Raw genomic sequence first — 26,932 nt, forward strand, 5'->3', positions numbered from 1 at the left:
GTGGGAGAATCTAGAACTAGGGGTCATGGTTTAAAAATAAGGGGTCGCTCATTTAAGACAGGGATGATAAGGGACTTATTTTCTCAGAGGGTACTGAGTCTTTGGAATTCTCTTCCTCAAAAGGGGGTGGAAGCAGAGTGAATATTTTCAAGGCAGAGCTAGATAGATTCTTGATTAACAAGGGGGTGAAAAGATATCGGGGGTAGGCAGGAATGTGGAATACAGGTTACAATCAGATCAGCCATGATATTCTTGATTGGCACAGCAGGCTTGAGGGGCTTATTGGCCTGCTCCTGCTCCTAATTCATATGCTTGTATGTATGTTCAGGTGGCAGAGAAAGTGGGCACTCAGTGCCCCTGGCATTGTGGGGGTAGAAGAGAAGGGGGCAGGGATAGGGCAGCCAACTGCCAAAAAGGAAGGCTCAAGCTGACAATGGAAGTATGATTACCAGATTTTGGACCCTCTGCAGATAGGGCAGAACCCCGGGCATCAGGAGGACACACAAGAGGAAAGAGCGGCAAGAGAGCATTGGAGGCCAAACCCTCAACACAGGATCTACTGCCAAAGACAAAGCTACCTGGAGATGACTGAGAACCAATGCCAGAGGATACTGTGAACACGGGAGGCAGAAGGTCACAGATATCTGTACCCTTGTCACTGAAGACCTTACACCTTGCAGCACTGTTCATCATGCCCTGCCAGTCACCGTCAAATTCACTGTGGCCTTGAACTTCTTCACTCTGGCTCCTTCCAAGGATTATCAAAAATGACTGCACACCGCTGCATCTCGCTGGTCACTGATGCCCTCTTTGCCAGAGCTGGACAGAACATTCATTCAACAACAGTCACGGCATTGCAGGGACAAAGGGTATTGGGTTTCAACTCCATCGCTGGATTCCCCCAAGTGCAGAGCATCATCAATTGCACCCATATGGCGATCAAGGCGTCCAGCGACCAGACAGTGAAATCCATCAACAGGAAAGGCTTCCACTTCCCCAGTGTCCAACAGGTCCTGATGGCTGCTGTGAATCCTTTATCCTCTGCCAGTTCAGGCTGTCTCACATCTTCACACCAATCCCCCAAATTATCTGGATGGATGCTAGGGGGTAAGGAACATCCCCTGAAAAGATGGCTACTCACGACTCTGCGATAGCCCTATGCAATGCCACCTGCTCAGTCGGATTACCATAGAGCAGTCCATTTGGTTTTTGAAGGTATGATTCCAGTGCCTGGACCAGTCAGATGGTGCCCTCCAATACCCTCTTGCAAGGGTCTTGGTCATTGCAGTGGTCTTCTGTTCTCTCCATAACATTACCCTCCAGGGAGTATAGACCTTGAGGAGAATGAGACCCTGGAAGGAGTTAGGAGGAGCAGGAGCAGAAGGTGAGAGAGGAGGAGGACAACAGGCAGACAGAGAAGATGCTGAGGTGTACCTCTGCTGCAAGATGAAGTGGACTCCTCCTGCCACTATCCGGAAGAGGATCTCGTCCTCTCCCTCATAGCCTTCAGCATTAGATCCAGGTCACCGTCAAAGAAGTGAGTGGCGGCCCTGGGGGCAAGGCCTCCAACTCCCTGTGACCTCTTGCTTCCTGTGTTACAGTGGAAGGCTTTGGCACAAAGAGCACACCTCACCCTCAGGAAAACCTGTGGTGGCTGCAGTGGGAGTTTAAATGATTCCCACACTTCATCTGACTGGCCTTCAATCCCACTCCCAAGGGCTCAAAGTGGACAGGAAACTTGTCTCTATATCAATTAAGGGCTTCCCACACAAAAGTCTCAACTTTAATAAGTTTCCCACTGGAGGCAGGTTTCAGACCCGAAAACAAACTCAATAGTGAAAAGTCAGCCCCAGGAATCTGCACACTGCATGTGTTCATAGAAAAATCACAGGCAGTGGGCTTGTAATTTTCTAATGCAACTTTGTGTTTTGCATTGCAGCAGCTACCCAGAAAATCTATGTTCTTACAAAGAGCTGCCAAAATCAGTGCATGTCAGAATTGATATTTAAGACTGAAAAGGACTTTGACATTTAAGCGTCTCATCAGAACTTTTAAAATGTTTGCTTAAAAATTAACAGGTTAGGTAACTGAAATTATAACTGTAACAAAAATATTTAATCAGGTCATAAAAGCCTACCTTTCCTTGCATGTCAACATCAAGGAACTCCATCGGAGTGTAAGTGTTCGATTCAGAGATATCTGAAATGGTCAGTTTAGCACCAGCAGCTTCAAAGGCCACAAATACATCAGATAAAAACTCATGGTGTTGATACTTCAGCATCAAATTTCCAGCCCATCCAGCAATCTATTGATATGGAGCACAAAACATGCACAGTCATTTTTTTTACATCATTCTCGTATAACATCAGTAGTCTCGGGCCACATCCATCATCAACTGTAAGTGCCACTCGGTGCCTGACACTCAAATTGTTAATAAAATCCCAAATTAATTTCTTAAACTTGCTGGGGTAAATCACCTGGATTCAACAGGCGATTGACAGGTTATTGACCATGCAGTGAAGATGGAGGTTTACCCCACTATCCTTAAGTAAATAAAGTTTGGTCAATTTTCAACAAGGCCAATAGATGACATACCAACAGGTAGTTAGATTTTCCATTTTCAAAAAGAATAATTAACTAATTCATTTATTGAATTAGGATTTTTGATTTTTGAGGTACTGCTTAGCATTTAAAATTTGAATATAAAAGGATATGATATTTAAAGATAACATTAAGGGTAAACATCAAAAATTCAAAAACTAAGGACTGTATTTTCTTCTGTTCAGAAAAAAAATCTCAGAACAAACTGAACTTAATTTAACATTAAGAAAACCAAGCAAATGTTAAATTTGAAATGTCTTAACCGAGGATGACTTCATTATAGAGGACAAAGAATCAGCATGTCTGATGCAGCTCACTCAACTGGTGACAAAGTTGGTTTCATAATATTCCTGCAAAGTACCATGGGATATTTTATTACGTCAATAGCACCAACTCTGCAAGTTGTACGAAAGTCAGAACATCCAATATTCTGGCTATGGCAATATTTGTGCTAAATGTTTAGGCTCACTGTGCCCCTGATAAAAATATGATAAACAGACTTCAAAAGGACATAGGCTAGTGGAATGGATGGACACATGGCAGATGAAATTTAATGGAGAGAAGTGTGTTATTTTATATTTTGGTAGGCTGATCGGGAAAAAGCAATATAAAGAATGCAATTCTAAAAAAGGATGCAATTCTAAAAAAGGATGCAGGAATGGAGGGACCTTAGGGGATTACTGCATAGATTGATAAGCAAGGTAAAATAGCCAGTATTATCTACACAGTTGGGAAATGGTGATAGCAGGGGTTAAATCAGAGTAAATCAGTGTCTGTACATAGAATCACAGGATGCAACATTGGGCTGTCGGTTGGTATGAGAGCGGTATGTTAATTGTTGGAATGGTGCCAATGTGTACGGAAATCAGTAAGGGAGTGTGAAAGGAAAATAAATAACTGTAACAAATATCTAAAGGAGAAGTGAAGGCACAGTTATTCATTAGTGGAGAATGCCTGGAAAAACAGACAGTAGAACTAAGGATGTACAAAAGAGATGATCAACGCCTCTTCTTAAGTGATGACATATTAACTACATGTTTTTACAACTAACTGCACACAGTAGAAACACACTGTTATGTACCAAACTTTTGTTTATCATACATGATTACCTACATAAAGGCACTACACTTTAGGAACACAACTTAGTCTTGTGTGAGGCTAGTGTATGTGGTGAGAGAATGTGATTTTTGTATTCCTGATAAACTTTCAGTTTGTGTTTTCCTGGTACTAATCTTGGTGCTAATCTTACGAGCTCACATATAACGGGTTGTATTAGTGTTTTCATCAATAAAGATTATTAATCGGACATCCCTCTATTTTGGAGTCCATAGGCCTGTATTATAAGGGAAGGATTTTAAATCTAACAGCAGCAAAGCTGTGAATGAGGTTTTCAACAACAGATTGGCTAAAAGAGAAATAAGTAATGTTATGAGGTGGGAATGTTTGTACTTGAGAAAATAATAGGTCAAAAGCTCAGCGTGGAATTGAATTCAGTTTGATCTGAAATTGTGGGTTGGGGGAGGTACCCTTTACAGATGGAAATTGTCACCGGTAAGATCCCTGCTGCTCTTAGTACATGACAGTGACCCAGACCTGGGTGGACAGGGCACAATTTCAAGATTTGCGGACAATACAGAACTTAGAAGTATTATAAACTGTAATGAGGATAGTGTAGAACTTCAAAAGGACATAGGCTGTTGGAGTGGGTGGACAAGTGGCAGATGAAATTTAATGCAGGGAAATGTGAAGTGGTTTATTTTGGTCGGAAGAACATGGGGAGACAATATAAAATAAAGGGTATAACTCTAAAGGGAGTGCAGGAGCAAAGGAACCTGTGTGTATATGTGCATAAATCATTGAAGGTTGCAGGACAGGTTAAGAAGGTGTTTAATAAAGCATACAGTGTCCTAGGTTTATTAATAAGGGCATAGAGTACAAGAGCAAGGAGGTTATGTTAAACTTGTATAAAACACTGGATCAGTCTCAACTGCAGTATTGCATTCAATTCTGGGCATCACACTTTAGGAAAAATGTGAAGGCATTGCAGAATCTGGATAGAGTAGATAGGGAAAAACTGTTCCCACTGGATCAAGAATGAGAGGGCACGGATTTCAGGTAATTGGCAAAAGAAGTAACAGAAACATGAGGAGAAACATTTTCACAAACACACTGCCTGAGAGTACGGTGGAATTAGGTTCAATATACCTCTCATGAGTACAGACTGTTCCATCATCTCTCTTGAGTGTTTAGCACATGACTGCCGATGTCACTGTTACATCATGGTCTACATTACTCATTACCATAACTGTTCGATTAACCCGTTACACTACGCTCCCCATCTCGTTGTTACCAATGTGGACCACGACCACTGGCTGTTCACCCTGACAGGGCAGGGTGCTCTGCAACCAATCAGTGACTGAGACAATAATTTGTGGTTAAGAAGAAAAATTATTGTGTGTTTTCCTGACTGTGATTGGATAGTAAGAATGAAACTATATGAGTACAACACCACCGAGAAGATTGTGGTCAACTGTGTCAAAGGCTGCAGTAAGGATTTGGAGAAAAGAATACTCTGTAGTCATAGAGGGTGTCATTTATAGCTTTATTAAGGCTTTTTCAGTGCAGGGATTGAATTCACCTGGTGATGGATGGCGAAATCAGTTGCGCATGAGATATGCACAGATTTGTGCCCCTTGGACTTAAGGAAGTGAAGGTTGGTGCCATACCAGGGGAAATGACCAGGGTGGGGCAAGGATATCAAAGATGGAAGTGGAGGGAATGATTGAATAGAGAGGAAGATGCAGAAGTATCTTGGCCAAAGGAGGACTGAAGAGATTGCAAATGCAAGTGTTTAGGGAATCATTCTTTCCAGGTTAGACACAGAAGCATGTCTGGTTAGAAGGGGAATGGTGGGTGTAGGTGGTGAGCAATACAAGAAAGTGTTGAAGTTTGCCATATCTGTGATTGAGATCATGGGAGTAAAGAGGTTACATGAGATGGCAGAGTCAATGAGGCCCCTATCAATATGGTTAGGAGAGGTCATGGAAGGACATGAGGTAGGTGACTTCAGGGCAGAAAGAACCAGGTGAGTTGGGATAGAAGTTGAAATCACTGAAGATGAAGAGTCACAGTACAGAGTCTCCAAGAGATGAAAGGAGGGAGGTTGGCTCAGTAAGAAACTTGGGATATGGCATTAGGGAATGCAGATCATAAATCAGAGGCAAGAGAGATAATGTAAGATGACCAAAGGACGAGAAGATCTGAGATTTGGGGACATACCTCTATGGTGATGGTTTGGGCAAGACAGTAGGTGCAAAGTATAGCCAGGCTGAAAGGTAACTACAGGTGAGTCAAATTTCAGTAATAGCCTTGATATCAATGCAATCACCTACAACAAGGTCATGAATGGTAACTGCCTTACTCATGAGGAAACAGCCATTCTGTAGCAAAGTCCAATGCAGACAGTCATTACTGATAGCTGGAAGAATTCAAGAGGTCAGTGGTGGGTGTGTTATGAAATCGGTCAAATTAAGCCTCCAGGCTCCAGTGAGGATGGAGGCTGGGTAATTGGGGTTGTTTTCATAACAAGGCAGCAATGGGTGCCTTGATGGGCCCTACGGAGAACGCAGAGAGTGGCACAGAGTGTAACTGTGTGTTTATTTGGGTGGAGGCAAGCCTGGGATGGGAGCAGGAGATTAGAGATGATAGACTGGAGTAAGGGTTGAGGGGCCAAAGCACAAGGGAGGGGAGAAATGAGGAATAAAAAATAAAATAAATAAAAGACTGGGTGACAGGAAGGTGAGGAGACAGGATAGAAGGGCCTGAGAAGGGTCAAGAAAGATAAATAGAGAGATAACTGCAATAGGCAAGGCAGAATAACATGGACTGGTGTACAAATATGAAAGTTAGTTGAATAGTTAGGAGTTTGGTGGCTCATTTGAATGACCCAATCGTTCTCCCCTCCTTTCCCACCTGAAAGTAGTTTATTGTCTTTTAACAAATTGTCTGTAATAGCTGCAGTTGAACCATTATTAGTGACAACTAATAAACCAAGAACATTTCTTGCAAAAAGTATAAACTCTTTGACAAAACTAAGCAGCAGTAAAACTTACGTTTCTCACAGGTCTATTTGCAACCTTGAGCAAGTGATGAGCTATAACATTGTAGGATGGTGATTGGTCAGAATACTGTTTCAAGTAGTCAATGAGTGAACTCAGGGTGACGTTGGACGACACCTTTAAACCACCAGGTTCCATCGTGACCTTGTAGAGATCAGGGACTCCTTTCACATCAATGTAGACTTTATAATATTTCCCCTTGTAGACGCCTGTGAGAAAATTATTAATCAGGTGACACTTTTTTTTTCTTAATTCTTTGAAATAATTTGGACTTTCAGAATGAAAAGGGTGGTTAGTTCTATAAAATACAGAATTGCGGCACATTCCCCTGCACCCCCGAAGAGAACAGGAGTACACTGACAAGGCTGCCAATTTGGTCAGTTAAAGCTTTCTCTATTGGTTTCCATGCAGCCTTGTTTGAGGCTGCTCATGTTAGAGCGGACACAGCCAGGGGGTGTGGGGTAAATATTTTTTCAGCATTTTGTGTACTGTCCAGTCTAGTGAACCCAAAACCAACTCTCTCTCTCTCCCCACTGTGGGGACCTATCAGTAACATGTCAATATGCAAAACACACCTTCTCCTTGATTCCAGATACTTTGACAGGGTCAGAAGGGAAGGTTGCCTGAGGGTGCATCCTGGCACTTACGTCAGGATGTTGGTCCCAGTAACATTTGACCTGAAAATTTAAAATTAGACAAACATGCACCAACAACTGTATAGTTAAAAGAATGTTCCAGGAAATATTTAGACTATTTGTCTCTTGTTATAATAGCTACGAGCCTCTTAGGACTGAACTGCAGAACAAATTTGTTTGTTGTTTCAGTTTTGGTTTTGACTTTGCATGGCTTCCATTGTATTCCATACTATTGCCATATTTAGGGAAGCCAAATCTTCCAAACTCACAACCTCTACAACCTAGAAGGACATGGCCAGCAGATGCTTAGGAACGCCACCACCTGCATGTTCCCCTCCAAGTCGCACACCATCCTGACTTGCAACTATACCATCATTCCTTTATCGTCACTGGGTCAAAATCCTGGAACTCCCATCCTAACAACCTTCTTGAGGGCAACTAGGGACGGGCATAAAAATGCTGTTCTAGCCAGTGATGTTCATGTCCCATGAACGAATAAAAAAAAATGAATTCGTTGGCACTGAAAATTGATATATGATAATGTTTTCCATCCACGGTCGTTGACAGGGCCCTCAACCGTGTCCGGCCCATATCCCGCGCATCCTCCCTCACGCCTTCTCCTCCTTCCCAGAAACATGATAGGGTCCCCCTTGTCCTCACTTATCACCCCACCAGCCTCCGCATTCAAAGGATCATCCTCCGCCATTTCCGCCAACTCCAGCACGATGCCACCACCAAACACATCTTCCCTTCACCCCCCTTGACAGCATTCCGTAGGGATCGTTCCCTCCGGGACACCCTGGTCCACTCCTCCATCACCCCCTACTCCTCAACCCCCACTTATGGCACCTCCCCATGCCCACGCAGAAGATGCAACACCTGCCCCTTCACTTCCTCTCTCCTCACCGTCCAAGGGCCCAAACACTCCTTTCAAGTGAAGCAGCATTTCACTTGCATTTCCCCTAACTTAGTCTACTGCATTCGTTGCTCCCAATGCGGTCTCCTCTACATTGGAGAGACCAAACGCAAACTGGGCGACCGTTTTGCGGAACACCTGCGGTCTGTCCGCAAGAAAGACCCAAACCTCCCTGTCGCTTGCCATTTTAACACTCCACCCTGTTCTCTTGCCCACATGTCTGTCCTTGGCTTGCTGCATTGTTCCAGTGAAGCCCAACGCAAACTGGAGGAACAGCACCTCATCTTCCGACTAGGCACTTTACAGCCTTCTGGGCTGAATATTGAATTCAACAACTTTAGATCTTAAACTCCCCCTCCCCCCATCCCCACCCCGTTTCTTTCCCCCCCCCACCCGCCTTTTTTTTCAATAATTTATATAGATTCTTCTTTCCCCACCTATTTCCATTATTTTTAAATCTAAAACTAAAACCTTTAGTCTTTCCACCCCACCCCCACTAGAGCTGTACTTTGAATATCCTGTCTTGCATTCTTAATTAGCACTTTTCTCAGACAAAGACCACCACCTTCAACACCTCTTTGACCCTTTTGTCTCTGACATCTTTTGATTATCTGCTCACACCACACCCTCAATGTGTCTCTTCCCCCCCACCCACCTTAAACCAATTTATATTTCTCCCTTGTTGAAACTATGCTTCAGTTCTGCTGAAGGGCCATGAGGGCTCGAAACGTTGACTGATTTCTTCTCCGCCGATGCTGCCAGACTTGCTGAGTTTTTCCAGGTAATTCTGTTTTTATTTTGTTTTGGATTTCCAGCATCCGCAGTAGCTTTTAGCTTTTTGTTTTTATATATATGATAATGTTGCTGTTTTGTGCTGTGCAATTTTTGTCTTTAACATTTGCAGGGCAGTACAACTTTCTCTCCTTGTGCCTCACGTAACCAGTTTGTGTTCCGGTCAATTTATATCAGTCATTATAGTGCCAATAATCGCCACACTTCTTTCTAATCCTAAAATCCACTTTATTACAAGGACTAGGTAGGAGGCATTTGCCGAAAGGAGGAGACAAAATAATTCAGAACTGGTAGATAGCAGATAGAGAGGAAAATGTGAACAGGACCTACATTGCCCTATTTGACCCACAGTGTGTCAGGGAGGAAGCTGCAATGACAGTAGTGATAGAGAAGAATGGCATACTTTTCCAATGAATTCTTGCATGCTTTTACAACAAAACCAAGAGGAGCCCAACTGCCAGGAATTAATTAACAGGCTAAGGGCGGAATTTTCCATGCCGGCTGGTGGCGGGGGTCATGGCGGGAAGGACAAAAATCGGTTTCACACCATCGTGAAATACTTTGCAATCGTCTGCTCCGAACGTCAATGGTGGGCTCCGTTTCCCTCCGCCGGACGTCAGGAACTTCATTGTAATACATCCGCATATCATTATAAGCCCAGCTCGCCGGAATCAGTCCCAACCCCCCTGCTAGATTATCGGGGTACTTCATGCCGACATGTTTCACAACAGCATTTATAAGGTGCACTCCTGGCGAGCTGCACTTTGAGGGGAACTCGGAGGTGAGTGCACGGTAACATTGTGCAGCACTCGCGAAGGTTGCCTGTTTGACCTTAAGGTTGAGGCACTGTGCATTGAGGCGAGGGCGCAGGCAAATCACATTTTTCTGACTGGCTGACAATGGGGTGCCAGGGCAAGGGCTGCACTGAGGTTGAGGTGAGTTGAGGGTGGTGGGGGGGCAAGGGCTGCACTGTGATTGATGGCGGTGCACAAGCACATGCGAGGAGTTGGGGGGGTAGGGAAGCAGCCACGCATTAGGGAAACCTTGTATAAAGTGACCATTCCTCCACAGCTGAGACAGTTCAGGTGCAGCCACATTGATATGCTTGGAGTCGGGTCTCCAGCTTATCTGCCCTCTCAAGCAATGCAGAGGCATGAAAGTGCCATCAAGTGCACCAGAGCTTTTCACCCCTCGGGCACAGACTGCAAACTAATGAGCATTTTAGTGGACTGCAGAACAATTGGACAACTGCGCACATTGTACAATCTTCTTGTGAAAGCTGGCCATGGAGCTGTCAGTGGCAAAGGGGCTCATAGCTCCTTGCAAAGTCATCATTAAGGTTTGGACCAGTCTCCCCCTTGGTTCAATCTAACAGCGCAGCTTTGCAATGCGGGTTAGGGGAATGCCTGTGCCTGAGCTGAGAGCATAGCATGCAGTCCAGTGGGTGAAGCTGCGGCCAATTGGTCAGGTGCAGTGCCCAGCTAGACCCTAGGGTCTACAGACGGCACTTGTCATTCCTATAGATGATCAAGAACCAGTGTCGCCAAAGACTGCGCATGTCCAGGGAACTGGCCGGTCACATCTGCCACCTGCTGTAGGATTTGGCACCACAGGCACATGGAGAGCATCCACTGCCAGTCGCTGTGAAAGTGACCACAGCACTCAATTTTTATGCCATCTTCATGAAGGCACACAACTTTGGTCCTGCACTGCTGCATGAAATGCACAATGTCCTGGACCAAGGTCTGCATGGCAGCCGCTATCCTAGCAGTGTTGGCTTTGGTGCATTGGCATGCCAACACTATCACCTCAGTCTAAAGGCGGGGGGACTCCTCCATCGTGCCTCAGCAGACTTCTGGCCTCCAGCAGTCCTCCGAGTGCCAGAAACCTTGGATGTCCCTGCCACCACCTGTTGTGGATCAGTGTGATGTGCTCACCAGATTGTTATCCTGAGGCTACTCTAGAACTGGGTGCCACCGAGTTGTGTGTCTCTGCGCTGGTGGAGGGTGCGGGTGAGGGCTGTGACAGGTCTTCAATTGGGGTTTCAGCAGATTCCACTTCCGAGGTGTCTTCAGTACTTGAGTCGAGGACCTGGGTTGTGGGCTCCCTCAGCTGTTTCCCAAATGTGCCTGCAAAAGCAAGGAGAGATAATTAGTGTATGGCAGTGGCCTGTGAAACAGGACACATCACTCACAGCATGATTGTCTGATGGATGGTGCACTGCTGGATCCTCACTTGATAGAGCAGCGCCGACATCACCGTCAGCACAGGAATGGTCCAGATCTTCACCGGCCAGCTGGATGGCTCTATTTTCTAAGCCTGTTAGAAGCTTGATGTTGGGCATTCCTCCACCAGTCTGCGACCTCTCCCTCTTGTTGTGTGCCAACTTGTCCTGCATGAATGCAGATAGAGAGGGTGTAAGCAGGATGCCTGCCAATCCAGATGATAAGGATCCCTGGTAGGTGTGGGTGGTGACTAGTGCCATGGACAGGATGAGGATGATGAAGGTGTGTGTGAGAGAGTGAATGGTGATGTCCCTTCAACTGGCAGTGAGTGAGATCCTTGTGGATGTGCGATGGGTTTGTGAGTGTTGGAGTTGAGAGTGATGAGAAGAGTGACTTAACATTGGCAGAATGGAAGAAATCATTAATCCCCTTTCAGCACTGGCAGGGCATTGGCACTGACCACTGCTGCCACCGCTTCCCAAACCGGATTGGTGATGTTGCTACCCCTCCTGTGGCCAGAGCGGGGGTAGAGGACATCACAGTGGGCCTCTACCACATCCAAAAGGCATTCCAGGGATGTATCACTAAATCAAGGAGCTACGGTATTCTTGCCTTTCGGGACCATGTCTTCTGTACAGCAGTCCTGGGCTGGAAGCACTGAGAGGTGTATGCGTGGCTGCACTATAAATTTGAAGCCTGGCATGAGGAAGCAGTGAGGTGATAGCGTGACAGGCGAATGAGAGCGTGTTTCCTTGGAATGCCTGATTAATGAGGCAGGATCTGGACAATACTACATGAAAAGCCGCCTTTGCGGCCGGCGGGTAAAACATCCTTTTTCCCGCCCACTACCACACTTTGTGCAAATCTGGGACGATTCCTCCCTAAGAGTCTGACTCCTACCTTTCTATCTGTTCTCATTTATATACTTCTAAATAAGAAAATTAGACCAGAGATAAATCTAGTAGGCAGAGCTATACTGTGGTGATTATGCTGCCAGATTGATATCCTGAAGCTTTGTTACTTTATGTCAGACAATCAGGGAGGCAGTAGTGGTACATATGGTACAAGAAAACCCTCAAGATGTGAAGTGAGTTTTTTAAATCTCTGACAGTGTAAACTATACTCAGGTCGGTGGAAGAAATCAGCCTGCTGGGCCGAATGGCCTTTTCTTATTCAGCAGGAAAAAGTATTAACTATTTAGTAAAAATATTTATACAGTTTGTGAAAACTTCTTGATAGTGCATCCGCAATGCATTTTTTGCATGAGCCATCAACTTAAGTGGGAAAGACATATTATTTCTTAGAAAGGAATATAGCACAATTTCCATCTGTATAGGGTACCTTTATAAGTGTCTCCATTGATAAGTTTGACATCTCTAGAGTTATGCATTATTTGATACAGCTGAGTTAGGGTTCTGGGCTGGTACCATTTCATTCCAAACTTTGAGTAAAGCAAGCCCATGCTGCCCCCTGCTGCACCAATGAGGTGTTCAACTTCATCCAAAGGGCTCTGATTACAAAGCTGCTTTGTCTTGGGACATATCATCAAGTCCTGAGGACACAAAAGGATACAAAATGTTTGAACATCTCAAGCTCTACCCTACTTCCAGACTTTAAAACCTGAAAGAAAAGTCCAACAAAATGCGCATCATGCCATTGAAGTTGCCACAATTCATTAGAAATCCAATGCGATTGAAGGAAATACTGAAACAAGCTTTCAAGTTCCACCTTCTTCCCTCATAGTACAGCCAACACATGTTAAATTGACAATGTTGGCAAAATTTATTTTCAAGAACATTCCAGTCATATGTAAATATCACAGTATTATGCAGATCACACATTCATTTCAAATTATGTTTAGCAGTTGATACACTTTGATTGTCTTCTGACTGAAGCCATGAAGAAATGCAGTTTATTTGTCATGAGTTCCGTTTAGTTATAACCTCTTTTTGGAGGGAGAATTCGTGTTCCTTTTGAGGTGGCTTCATCTCATTTTATAGAGTTTGTAAATAGGGACATTGATGGGCACATCACATCATTGCCCATGCATGCAGTACCCACTTAAGTTACTAAACGTGGAAACATTCTCATGAAAAAAAACACATATAAAAGTTCATACCACAGTACATATCACATCTGGTGACTAAGTCTGCCTAAAAACTCCTTGAAAATGAGACAATGATTCTAAAGATTGCATTCAGCAGCAACATAACAAACTATTTGATGACACTGAAAGTTGGAAGCTTCTTCAATATTCAGTTTGAATTACTGGTTAGGCTCAATTGGAGTATTGTGTTCAATTCTGGGCATCACACTTCAGGGAAGGTACAGAGTGAACTTACCAGAATGATACCAGGGATGTTGAGCCTTAATTATGTGGACAGCCCGGTGTTATCTCCTTACAGCAAAGAAGGTTAAGGGGAGATTTAATAGAGGTGTTCAAAATCATGAAGGTTTTTGATACAGTGAGCAAAAAGAAACTGTTTCCAGTGGCAGAAAGATTGGTAACGAAAAACAGCACAAATTAAAGGAAATTTTCAAAAGAAGCAGAGGTGAAATGAGGAGAAATAATTTTATGCAGTGAGTTATGATCCGGAATACACTGTCTGAAAGGGTGCTGGAAGCAAATTCAAAAATAATTTTGAAAAGGGAATTGGGTAAACACATGAACAAGAAAAATCGCAGAGCCATGGGGAAAGGTAGAGGAGTGGGATGATTTGGATAGTTTTTTCAACAAGATATAATTTCTCACTCACTTTGAGGTTGAAAAACATGGGTCTAAAACTAGTGTCTTAAACTTAAATAAAGACACTTACAAAGGTATGAAAACAGATTTGGCTAAAGTAGACCAGGAAAATAATTTTAAAAGATGGCAGAAGGTGATAGATGGTGGCAGGCATTTAAGGATATATTTCATAACTTTCAACAACAATATATTTCATTGAGAATGAAAGACTCTATGAAAAGGATGCATCATCCACGGCTAACTAAGGAAATTAAGAATGGTAACTAATTGAAAAAAGTAGCTGTACAATTCTATGAAGATTAATGGTAGGTCAGAAGATTGGGAAAATTTTAGAAACCAATAATGAAGGATTTTAAAAATAACAAAGAGGGAGAAATTAAAGTTCAAGAGTAAACTAGTAAGAAACATAAACATACGGCAAGTGTTTCTTCAAATATATTAAAAGGAAGAGAGTAGCGAAAGTAAAGGTTGGTCCCTTGGAGGATGAAACTGGGAAATTAATAATGGGGAAACAAGGAAATGGCAGAGAGGCTGAATAAGTATTTCACAGCACAGGATCCCAAGAATAGGAGAAACATTTTTTTAATTCATTTAAGCGGTGTGGGCATTGCTGGCTAAACCAGAATTTATTGTCCATCCCTAATTGCCTTTGAGAGGGTGGTGGTGAGCTGCCTTCTTGAACCACTACACTCCCTGTAGTGTAGGTACACCCACAGTGCTGTTAGGGAGAGAGTTCCAGGGATTCGACCCAGCAACAGTGAAGGAACGGCAATATATTTCCAAGTCAGGATGGTTAGTGGCTTGGAGGGAAACTTCCATATGGTGGTTTTCCCATCTATCTGCTGCCCATGTCCTTCTAGATGGTAATGGTTGTGGGTTTGGAAGGTGCTGCTTAAGGAGCCTTGGTGAGTTTCCGAAGTGCATCTTATAGATGGTACACACTGTTGCCACTGCTCCTAGGTGGTGGAGGGAGTGAATGTTTGTGGAAGGGGAGCCAATCAAGCGGGCTGCTTTGTCTTGGACAGTGTCAAGCATTTTGAGTATTGTTGGAGCTGCACTCATCCAGGCAAGTGGAAAGTATTCAGTCACACTCCTGATTTGTGCCTTGTAGATGGTGGACAGGCTTTGGGGAGTCAGGATGTGAGTTACTAGCTGCTACAAGGGGGTGTCGGAAGTCCGAGTGGTGTAAGGTGGAAGTCGGGGGTGGTGGGGGGATGTCAGAAATCAGGGGTGGTGGGGGGCTTCAGAGGTCTGGGGGGTGTCGGAGGTCGGAGGATGGAGGGAGTCCTATGTGGGCAGGGTTCTGGGGTGTGGGAGACTCGTGGGGTTGGCCTGGGCCTTTACAATATTTACTTGGAAATTGGAATAGGTTTTAATTTTTCTAACTTTTTCTGAGCAACTATTGGCATAACCTCAGCGGAACCATTCAAATTTTGCGATTTAATCCACATTTTCGGATGGTACCCAGCACAGCGCAATTGTCCAGAGTAAGTGTGCACTTCTGGGAAATTGCCGTGCAAATCCTTATCTGGGAACTTCCCAGAGGTACCCCCAAATCCGATACTGGGGAGCTGGAAGTTACGGGCCATTGTTTGACAAATTTATTAGAGTTCTTTGACGATGTGACAAACAGGGTGGATAAAGATGTTGTATATTTGAATTTCCAAAAGGGATTCAATAAAATAAAAGGTTATTAAGCATGATAAGAGCTCATGGTATTGGAGGTGATGTTTTAGCATGAATAGAGGATTGACCAACTAACAGGAAACAGAGTCGGGAATAAATAGTTCATGTTCAGCTTGGAAAATTGTAACTAGCTTGGTGCTGCAGGGATCAGTGCAGGGGCCTCAGCTATTCACTATCTATATTAATGACTTGGATGAAGGAAATGTGTATTGTAGCCAAATTTGCTAACAATACAAAGGTAGGTGGAAAAACAAGCTGTGAAGAGGACACAAAGCATCTGCAAGGGGATAGTGATTGGGCATAAATTTAGCAGATCAAGTATAATTTAGAAAAATGTGAGGTTCTCCACTTTGGCAGGAAGAATAGAAAAGCAGAGAGACTACAGAATGCTACAGTACAAAAGGATCTAGGTGTCCTTGTACACGAATCACAAAAAGTTAACACGCAGGTACAGCAAGTAATTAGGAAGGGAAATGGAATGTTAGTCTTTATTGCAAGCAGGATGGAGAGTACAAGTAGGGAAGTCTTGCTAAAGCTGTACAGGGCATTGGTGAGACCATACTTAGAGGTCTGCATACTGCCAGTGACAGCTCAACCCAGCCCAGCCCCTCAACAGCCACAGGTTGATTCCTGGAATGAAGAGATTGTCTTATGATGAAAAGTTGAACAGGTTAGGCCTATAATCATTGGAGTTTAGAAGGATGAGAGATTATCTTACTGAAATATTTAAGATTCTGAGAAGACTTGACAGGACAGGTGCTAAGAGGATGTTTCCCCTCATAAGGGAATCTAGGGGTTAGGGTTAGGGTTAGAAAATAAGGGATTTCCCATTTAAGATGGAGGTGAGCAGGAATTTCTTCCCTCAGATCGTTGTTCATCTTTGAAATTCTCTTCCACAGAGAGCAGTGGAGGCCGGGTCATTGAATATATTCGAGTCTGAGGCAGATTTTTGATCTACAAGGTAGTTAAGGGTTAGGGGGGTGGGGGAATGTGTGGGGGCAGGCAGCAAAGTGGAGTTAAGGCCACAATCAAATCAACCATTATGCTATTTAATAGCAGATCAAGGGGCCAGTTGGGCTATTTCTGCTCCTTTTTTTATGCCTCTAAGTTCTTAAGTCAGGAATGTGATTGAATACTCTCCACTTGTCTGGATGTGTGCAGTTCCAACAACATTCAAGAAGCTAGACACTATCCAGGACAAAACAGCCCACTTGACTGGCACCCTGTCCACCATGCTAAATATTCTTTCCCTCCAACATCAATGCACATTGGCAGCAGTGTGATGCACCACTGCAGCTCATCAAGGCTCCTTCAACAACAGCTTTCAAACCCATGACCTCTACCACTTAGAAGACCACGGGCAGCATGTACATGGGAACACCACCACCTGGAAGTTCCCCTCCAAGCCACACACGATCCTGACTTGGAACTATATCACCTTTCCTTCACTGTCACTGGGTCAAAAACCTGGAACTGCTTACCTAACATATATCAGTACAAACTACAGCAGTTCAAGAAGGCAACCTACCAACACCTTCTCATGGGCAATAAATGGTGTTTTTGCCAGCAGTGCCCACATTCTGAGTATGTTTTTCTTAAATGATGGTTCTACCCAGTTAAAACCTTAGACCTACCCAACAGCCAAAATTTTATTTCAGTATCAACGTCTCAACAAATTGAATAGTGAACTATAACAGTTTCAGTTTTACCTCTATATCAATGAGGGATCCTCTCAGTCTTGGGTCTGAATCTGTTGCAAAAGACTTCATCGCATCTAAAATAGGCCGGTACCCTAAGTTTATTAGATAGAGAATAGCAAGTTAGCAAACTGAATTATTAGGGAATTTCCTTCATGTTGAATAATTGTGTTTCTCGTTCCAATATAACATTTGTAAGAAATGTATTTGTGATTAGATCTAAATCACAGCATTTCAATCCACATCAATTTTGGAGACGCTTAAGGCCTATCTAGGTGGTGAACTACGATGGTCTGAATGACCTTCCTTATCTGTAATTGTTTTGGGACCAAGGGCAGGAAATTAAGAAAGTGAATTTCATTGCTCATGTCCAGCTTCCATTTCTAGAAAGAAAAAAGGAATTTCCTTGCTAAAGGGACTCTCTTACTCTCCGTGCTGTTTTAACACTAATGCTTAACATACCTAATTAAACATACATAATTAAAATAAACAAATTAAATTTGACTCTCCAATATTTTAACAAAGGCATTGGAGCATTTAGAATAAATGGGTTAACATAAAAATAGGAAAGAGAGAAACTATGACAAGCACGTTAACCATTTGCGCAAAATCAATGACAACAATTCCTATCCTGCCTTTTAGAATTTACCACTAAATTATTCAAGGAACTCACATAGTATTCATGACAAAATTTGCAAATTGTGTTGATGCAACTTTCCAGTTGGCGTATATGATGAAGTGACAAAAGCAAGTGGGTGCAACTGCTTCACAATAGTTGTTGTCCGATAACAATCCAGGTGAGAATGAGATGAGAGTGACTGCCCTTGACACCAAGGCCGCATTTGATCGAGTGTGACATCAAGGAGCCCTAGCAAAACTGGAGTCATGGGAATTAGGGGGAAAACACTCCACTGGTTGGAGCCATACCTAGTACAAAGGAAGATGGTTGTGGTTGTTGGAGGTCAATCATCTCAGCTCCAGGACATCACTGCAGCAGTTCCTCAGGCTAGTGTCCTCAGCCCAACCATCTTCAGCTGCTTCATCAATGTCCTTCCTTCCATCATAAGGTCAGAAGTGGGGATGTTCACTGATGATTGCACAATGTTCAGCACCATTCGCGACTCCTCAGATACTGAAGCAGTCCATGCCCAAAAGCAGCAGGATCTGGACAATATCCAGGCTTGGGCTGACAAGTGGCAAATAACATTCATGCCACACAAGTGTCAGGCAATGACTATCTCCAACAAGAGAGAATCCAACCATCGTCCCTTGATGTTCAATGGCATTACCATCACTGAATCCCCTACTATCAACATCCTGGGGTTACCATTGACCAGAAACTGAACTGGACTAGCCATATAAATACTATGGCTACAAGAGCAGGTCAGAGGCTAGGAATCGTGCGACGAGTAATCCACCTCCTGACTCCCCAAAGCCTGTCCACCATCTAAAGGGCACAATTCAGGAGTGTGATGGAATACTCCCCACTTGCCTGGATAAGTGTAACTCCCACAACACTCAAGAAGCTTGAAACCTTCCAGGACAAAGTAGCTCGCTTGATTGGCACCACACCTACAAACATTCACTCCCTCCACCAGTAGCAGCAGTGTGTACCATCTACAAGATGCACTGCAGGAATTCATCAAGGCTCCTTCGACAGTTCCTTCCAAACCCACGACCACTACCATCTAGAAGGACAAGGGCAGCAGATAGATGGGAACACCCACCACCTAGAACTTCTCATGCAAGTCACTTCCTGATTTGGAAATATCTCACCTTTCCTTCACTGTCACTGGGTCAAAATCCTGGAGCTCCCTTCCTAACAGCACTGTGGGTGTACCTATGCCATATGGACTGCAGCGATTCAAGAAAGCAGCTCATCACCATCTTCTCAAGGGCAACTAGGGATGGACAATAAATGCTGGCCCACCCAGGGAAGCCCACATCCCATGAATGAATGAAAAAAACAGATGAGTGCCCAGCCCTATCAGTGAATATGAGACATGAAGGAAACAAAAATATGGTGAAGTGAGGGGAACCAAAATTTATAAAAAGAGAAACCAAACATTAAAGTATAAACCACTGGTTGTAGCAACCTGGAGCATCTATTCTAGAACTGGCATTTGAACCACGAACTAGCTCATAGCAAATTCAGATACATGAAAATTATCACAAGAAGTCCCAAAAGTTGCTTTCCTCAATACAGTATGATTAAATAACTTACTTCAAACAGAAGTGGTTATGCAATTAGAGAGTTCTTAGATGGAGCATTTAGTCACAGTAGCAACGACAGCTACAGGGATGATATGGTTGTTCTGCGAGCTGATCAAGTACCACCAGAGATGGCAAATATGGACAAGGCCACTTTATATCAAGCAGCTTTTGACGTAACAGAATTGAACAATCAATAAAGTATAATGTGGAAATCAATCGATGTCTTCTAACTCTCTAAAACTTGTTCAAGATGCCATTAACATTCTTCCAAATTATTACTTATTGAAGAATCTACAAACCTGTACATCTGCAGACATTGCCATCAAAGTAATCCTCTACTTCCTGAGCACTAGGAGTTAGATTGTTCTTCAGAAGCCTGGGGACGAAAGCAGAGATGGAGTGCAAGTGTCAAAAACCCAGATCCAAAATCAATACAAAATCAACTACTATTTCTATTTTTGTTTAATGTTATGCTCTCTTTCACAAAGCTCTTGGTGGAGTTTGATTCTCTGAGTGCCAGTAGCTATACAGTACCTCACCCAGATAGCTTCATGATTTAAATCAATAAATGTTGGTATGCTGGTTGATCTTAAATGGCATTTGATGTGCATGGTGGCATTGTGGTAATATCACTGGACTAGTAATTCCTAGCCCCAGGCATAATGCAATGGGTACATGGGTTCAAATTCTACCCTGGCAGCTGGTGGAATTTAAATTCTTCAGTCATATGTCCAATCTCCAATCATCTGGAGCTCAGAAGATTTGGCCCACTGAATCCATACAACGTTTAGAAAACTAAGTCACAAGCTACACCTTTGTTTTGCAGAAAAATATGTTACAGAAGAATGGAAAACAGATGCCCAGGTTTTCAGCCAGTCTTGCTTCTTATATTAGGTGGTTACTCCGTGGGGTCAACAGCTAGTTTTCAAAGGTTGGTCTTGTAAGAACTATTCAATCATCTTTGAATAACGTAAGCATGCAGGATTGTTGGGTCCCTTATCTGGATAACAGTTATATAGATGTAGATAAAGATGATCCTGAACATTAATTGAATGCAAACACTTTATGTTCAGTAGGCCATGGACTTGATATGAAGAATCCTGATTCCCGCATGCGTCCTTCACTTGAGAGATTCTTGTGCCCTGTCCAGCTGATGGTTTCTTTGAACAGAGGTACAAACCTTGCGAACATAAGCCTCAAAGTTTACTTGCAATGGGAGTCAGACAGAGAGGAGGTAAGTGCCAAAATGCACTTGGAAAAAAGACTTCACCTTAAATGGCCTCTTCTCACACAGATGTCCTTCCCACTTAGCTTCACTTGTGGACTATCAGCAACATCATCTCCATTCAGGCTAAAGTTAAAATTGCAGTTACACATACAGGAGTCAGCTATTCAACCCTTCAAGTCTGTTCCACCATTCAGTTAGACCACAATTAATCTGTGTCATATCTCCATCTACTTATTTTGGTTCCATATCCCTCAAGACCCTTGCCAAAATCTACCAGTCTCAGTTGAAATTTCAACTGACACGGCCTCAACAATTGTTGGGGGGGTGGAGGGTTATGGGAGAAAGTTCCAGATTTCCACCGCCCTTTGTCTGAAGAAGTCATAGGCCTGAATTTTACCTTTGGCAGGCGGGTGCAATCAGCGGGCCTGGAAACAGACCCCTGACTGCGATCGGCCCCCGACCGTGACTTCACGGTGGCTGGCCAATTAACAGCCAGCCAGCATGAAACGCGCGCTGTAAAGCTCACTGCTGCCGTAGTGGAGGCAGAAAGAGGGTGGGCGATGACACCACCGCGATCGAGGGTGGGCGCTGCGAGAGAACTCCCTGAAAGCAGACAGCTGTCTCAGGAAGCTGCAGACCTTCAAATGATGAAATAAAGTTCAAAAAGCTGCAAAAATATGTCCATGCATCACAATCAAGCACCTGAAGATATACCTCATAAAAATACTGTCCGCAGATATTTATTTTTATTTTATTTCATAACGACAATTTCATCCCGCCTTTAGATGAGGTTTGATGAAAAATGTAGAGGTCGTCTGGCTGATTCACCCGTTCGCCAACTGTAAGGTTGGACGGGCCATGAAAAATCGGAGACAATTACATCATTAATATGCTTAATTACCCTATTAATTGTCAGCGGGCGTGCTTTCGAGTGTTTGCCGAGCGAAATATCGCATGAGTGCAGAATGACATCGGGACGCTCCCCCCCGATGTCATCTCACGCCCGATTTTACTCCCGATTGGGTCGGGTGCGTGCCTGCCCATGGGATGTAAATGCCTGCCCATAAAGTCATAAAGTCATTTATGGTACAGAAGGAGGCCATTCATCCCATCAAGTCTGTGCCAGCTCTTTGCAGTGCATTTCAGTCAGTCCCAGTTCCCTGCTCAATCCCAGCCCGGCAACTTTATTTCCTTCAAGTGCCCATCCAATTTACTTTTGAAATCAATGATTATTTCTGCTTGCACCACCCTCATGGACATGAGTTCCAGGTTATTACCACTTACTGCATAAAGAAGTTATCTTTACATTCCCCTGCATCTCTTGCCCAAAACCTTAAATCTGTGTCCCCTAGTTCTTATACTATCAGCTAATGGGAATAGTTTTTCCTTGTCTACCTTATCCAAACCTGTCAATCTCTGAGTCATACATGACCATCTCCCTACTTCCCTGGTTTTTCCTCCCTCTTCCATTACTCACAGCTCTGATTCAAAATCTTCATAACTTGTTGCCCCTAAGTCCAATAATAGTACCAAAATGTATCCTCTGCTTTCTCCTCTCTAAACCTCTAGACTGAGTGAGACATCAGCCTTGGTGATTTGAAGTCATCTCTGCTAGCCCTATTTTATTCCTAATGCCGCCCCCTCCTCCTCCCTCCCAACTCCCCATAATTTTTCTTTCCTCTTTCAATCTGACATATCCTATAAGTACCCTGGGCCAGGTCCTTGGTCACCTCCTTAATCTCAGCATCTCTCATTTTTGCTTGTATCTCAATATTTAATTTGGGGATTCTCCACCCCTCACCCTCCTTTCTGATCTAATGGGTCCCCGGCCTCCGAATTTGCCTCTGAAGGGGTCATTAAAGTCCGCCCAATGAGACTTGTGGTTATTGATGTGGATTAGCAACTGGTTGCATCAAAAATAGACAGAGGGTCTAGACAGAGATTGTGCATTGAGTTGCACTGGAGTGGCTGGAAGCAATTAATGTGCAACCAAAAGACTGCCATTATTCACAATGTATGTCAATAATTTGAAAGTGGGGATAGTGACAAAATGGTCAAAAGTTGCCATGGTGTCAAGGCAGTTTGGGAAGGCAGATCCCATAGGCATAGGCATAGAGATAGATGAGGGAAGCTTTGAGATGTGGCAAATTAAATTCAATTAGCAACAAGTGAAAACTGAAGAGACTAGTGAAGAAGAATAAGCACTGTAATTTTAGACTAATTGGTGTTAGCCTTTATGAAACATCACAAGAATAGCATTTAAGGTTGTTAGTAGACTTATAATTGAAAATGCCTACACACTGAGCAGCAGCAGTAAATAAGGTTTACAGGATCTTGTGTTTTATAGTGCAAAAATGGAACAGTTTTCACTTGTTGCAAATTGAATTTAATTTGCCACATCTCAAGCCAGCTTCCCTCATCTATCTCTATGTGCACCTGATCTGCCTGTCCCAAACCACCTTGACACCATGGCAACTTTTGACCATTTTGTCTTATCTCCACAGGGATCCATCCTCATCCAGAATACTGTGTATAGTCTCAATCATCACAATATAGCAAGTCCATTAAAGGAATAGCTGTCTGATAGCTAGTTTCAGATATTTGAGCTATAAGGGGACATTAGAATATTTCAGTTCCTTTGCAGTATTGAAGAAAAAACTGAAAAGGAATCCTTTTGAGGTACTAAAGATTCTAAGGGAAATCAATAAGCTGGACCCTGGTCAGCTCTCCCATGTGATCCAACTCCCCTGGTCTGCTCTTCTTATTTGACTAATTAAAAAGAACTTAACCACAAGATGTAAAGACTCCTAAGCCCCATTATTGAGAAACATGAATTATACCTTGGCTTAGTACTAACTTTTATTATGCTAATAAGACATGATTAAGGTTAACTCTCTCCTAGGACGTTAAATTGTTGGGCTATATTTTAATCCAGATGTTAAAATTAGAGCTAAAATAAGCTTCTTTATACTCACATCTACATTCCTTGTTAAAATTAGCAAACTGAGGAAAACTATTGAGTGACCCCTCACATTCATCTTCTTTCAAAGCTGTATGAGTCTAAGTTTTCTCAATTCTCCTCAAAACTCTGTCGTGTTTATATAATGATACAATACCTTGGACTTATTTACTGTACAAGACACAAGGCACCATCACTCATAAGGAATTGGGTAAACACGTTGTCAGTTCACATACTGAGGCTAGGCACACAAGAACAGTTATACAAAGGTATAAAGTTTGAAAACATCAGAGATGTGCGTCTGTGCTCTTCAAAGCAAAAGTGAAACTAAGACTGGATCACATGACTCATTTCCCTTCTAGTGATGTCTTGCTGATATCCCTTAAAGGTATATTACAACCTCCCCTTCTTTTTAAAGATATTTTCCTCTCTTTCAAAGAAGTATAACTATTTATGATGCATGTTCATGTTTAGTTAGCATTACACAAGTGAATCAAGCTGACCCTTCTATTGGTCTCTAAAAAGTAAAGGTAATTTTCTGGTACGTCCAGATCTTGTGATGGAAACCTTGTCTAGAGGTTTCTTTAATTGCTCACACTGATCTGTGGGATTGTCATTCTTGAATGTTGTTCCTGGTTGTATTTGGGATCTTGTCCTAGATGCAATAGGGCTATACAGTGGTTGAGGAGCTAGAGTGGATTTGATTTGTCCTCGGTTACACCTCACCAATGCACCTGTGTGTGCAACGACTTCACAGGACCTTGGTTCTGAACAAATCTTTGTCACCTCAGCTGGTTGCCATCTACCTTCTGTGGGATCTTGGATCCGAACTTGTTGTCCCAACTGTAAATTTGGCAATTTTGTACCTGCACTTTCATCGCACAGATTGGTCATCTCCTCTTGCAGTTTTATAAGATACTCTCTAGTTTCTGAGACAGTAGAATGGGTAAGAGTAGGTAAATTGGTATGCACTGGTCTGCTAAATGTAAGTCCGCCGGTGATGGAATAGTTTCACTTAAAGGTGTCACTCTCAGGTGTAACACTGCAATGTGTAGACCCTGCTTGCTCTATCTACATTTGAGAATTAGGGATTTCACTGTGCGAATCATTCATTCAGCTAGGTTATAAGATCTAGGGTAATAAGGAGAAGTAGCCTGATTGATATTCCATTGCTCACACATATCCTGATATGGCTTATCAATCAATTGCAGACTGTTATCTGTAATGATCTCTCTAGCACACCAAATAAACAGAAAACAGCACTTAGAGTGTGAGCAACAGTTGCACTTGGCGTATTCTGCAATTGTTAAAAAATGGGGTACTTGGTAAAGTAGGTGACAATGATGATGAAGTTGGTGCTATGGAACTGAAAGAGGTCGGATGTGATTTTGGACCAAGGCTGGGTAGGAACTTCATGTGGAATCAGTGGTGCTTTGTGCTGACTTGGCATATGCTCTTGACATGCCTCGCTGTTAGGGGGAAGAAAGTAAATGAGAATTTATGGTAAGGGAGAATACATTATAAGGGAATGAATTACTTAAATTAGAATCTATAAGCAGGCCAGCGCAAATCAGTAAATCAACAATTAAACAGTTAAACCAGATGAACCTTATACACTCTCAAACTTTGTACACCCTCAGGGTTTGCAATCACCAGCAAGGTCCTGGGAGTTAGACTGGAGTCAGAGGATGGCAATAACATAGATTAAGTGTGCTCTTCAACAGATAGGGGAAGGACGGATGGCCCCAGCTTAGATAGGAAGGCAGGTCTCTGCCTGGGTGAAATTGGGAAATGCGATGCATGTACCTGTTACCAGAGATGTCTGTTTAATGTAAACCTATATGCTGACAAGATCAGAATCTGGAAACTGTTCTTGTACGTGACCAATAATGTATAAATATGGTGAACACTTGTAGTTTAGCAGCGTGCTATCTCAAGCTGCATTGAGATGGTTCTCCCCTTGCAATTGCTCAAATAAACAATTGTGGCCTGTACCTGAGACTCCTGTGGTCCGTTTGTCAAAGTGAGCACAACACTCGCACTTCCTTATGATGACTTCAATGTCATTGTTCATACACGTCCAATAGACTATCTCTCTTGAGAGTTTTCTTGCCCAATCTATGCCCAAGTGTGAGTGATGAAACTGTTGAAGAATATTAGATTGCAGTGATGCTAGTTTGGGGGCAGCGGTGGCATAGTGGTATTGTCACTGGACTAGCAATCCAGAGACCCAGGGTAATGTTCTGGAATTAAAAGTCTAATGATGATCATGGAACCATTGCCAATTGTCGGAAAAACCCATCTGTTTCACTAATGTCCTTTAGGTAAGGAAATCTGCCGTCCTTACCTGGTGTGGTCTATGTGTGGCTCCGGACCAACAGCAATATGGTTGACTCCTAACTGCCCTCTGAGATGGCCGAGTAAGCCACTCAGTTGTATCAAACCGCCAACAAGTCTAAAAGGAATGGAACCGGAGGGACCACCCAGCATCAACTTGGGTATCAGAAATGACAATGACAAACCCAGCCCTGTCGGCCCTGCAAAGCCCTCCTTACTAACATCTGGGCACTTGTGCCAAAATTGGGAGAGCTGTCTCACAGATTAGTCAAGCAACAGCCTGACATAGTCACACTCACATACCTTACAATGTCTCAGACACCACCAACACCATCCCAGCAGGGGTGGCGACACAGTTGTATACAGTCAGGAAGGAATTGCTCTGGGAGTGCTCAAAATCACCTCTGGACCCCATTGAAGTCTCACAGCATCAGGTCAACCATGGGCACGAGAAACTCCTCCTGATTATCACGTACCGTCTCCCCCGCCAACGGCTGATGAATCAGTACTTCTCCATGTTGAACGCCACTTGGAGGAAGCACCGAGGGTGGCAAGGGCGCAGAATGTACTCTGGGTGGGGAATTTCAATGTCCATCACCAAGAGTGGCTCAGTAGCACCATTACTGACCAAGCTGGTTGGGTCCTAAAGGACATTGCTGCTAGACTGAGTCTGCGGCAGGTGGTGAGGGAACCAAGAAGAGGGAAACACATACTTGACCTCATCCTCATTAACCTGCCTGCCACAGATGCATCTGTCCATGACAGTAACAGTAGGAGT

The 26,932-nt window shown here is 43.3% G+C and overlaps 1 protein-coding gene across 1 annotated transcript in view; it reads right to left on the minus strand.

The window, feature by feature from the left end:
- The window catches only part of LOC144694119 (uncharacterized), a 172,482-nt gene that overhangs the window by 95,986 nt on the left and 49,564 nt on the right, over nucleotides 1–26,932 (minus strand). The window contains 5 exon segments of the mRNA XM_078564479.1: nucleotides 2,138–2,305; nucleotides 6,714–6,928; nucleotides 12,629–12,839; nucleotides 17,429–17,511; nucleotides 19,930–20,006. Of these exon segments, the coding sequence (XP_078420605.1) occupies nucleotides 2,138–2,305; nucleotides 6,714–6,928; nucleotides 12,629–12,839; nucleotides 17,429–17,511; nucleotides 19,930–20,006 (754 nt within the window).

Source organism: Cetorhinus maximus, chromosome 2 (genome assembly GCF_964194155.1).
Source record: "Cetorhinus maximus chromosome 2, sCetMax3.hap1.1, whole genome shotgun sequence".
NCBI classification, from domain to species: domain Eukaryota; kingdom Metazoa; phylum Chordata; class Chondrichthyes; order Lamniformes; family Cetorhinidae; genus Cetorhinus; species Cetorhinus maximus.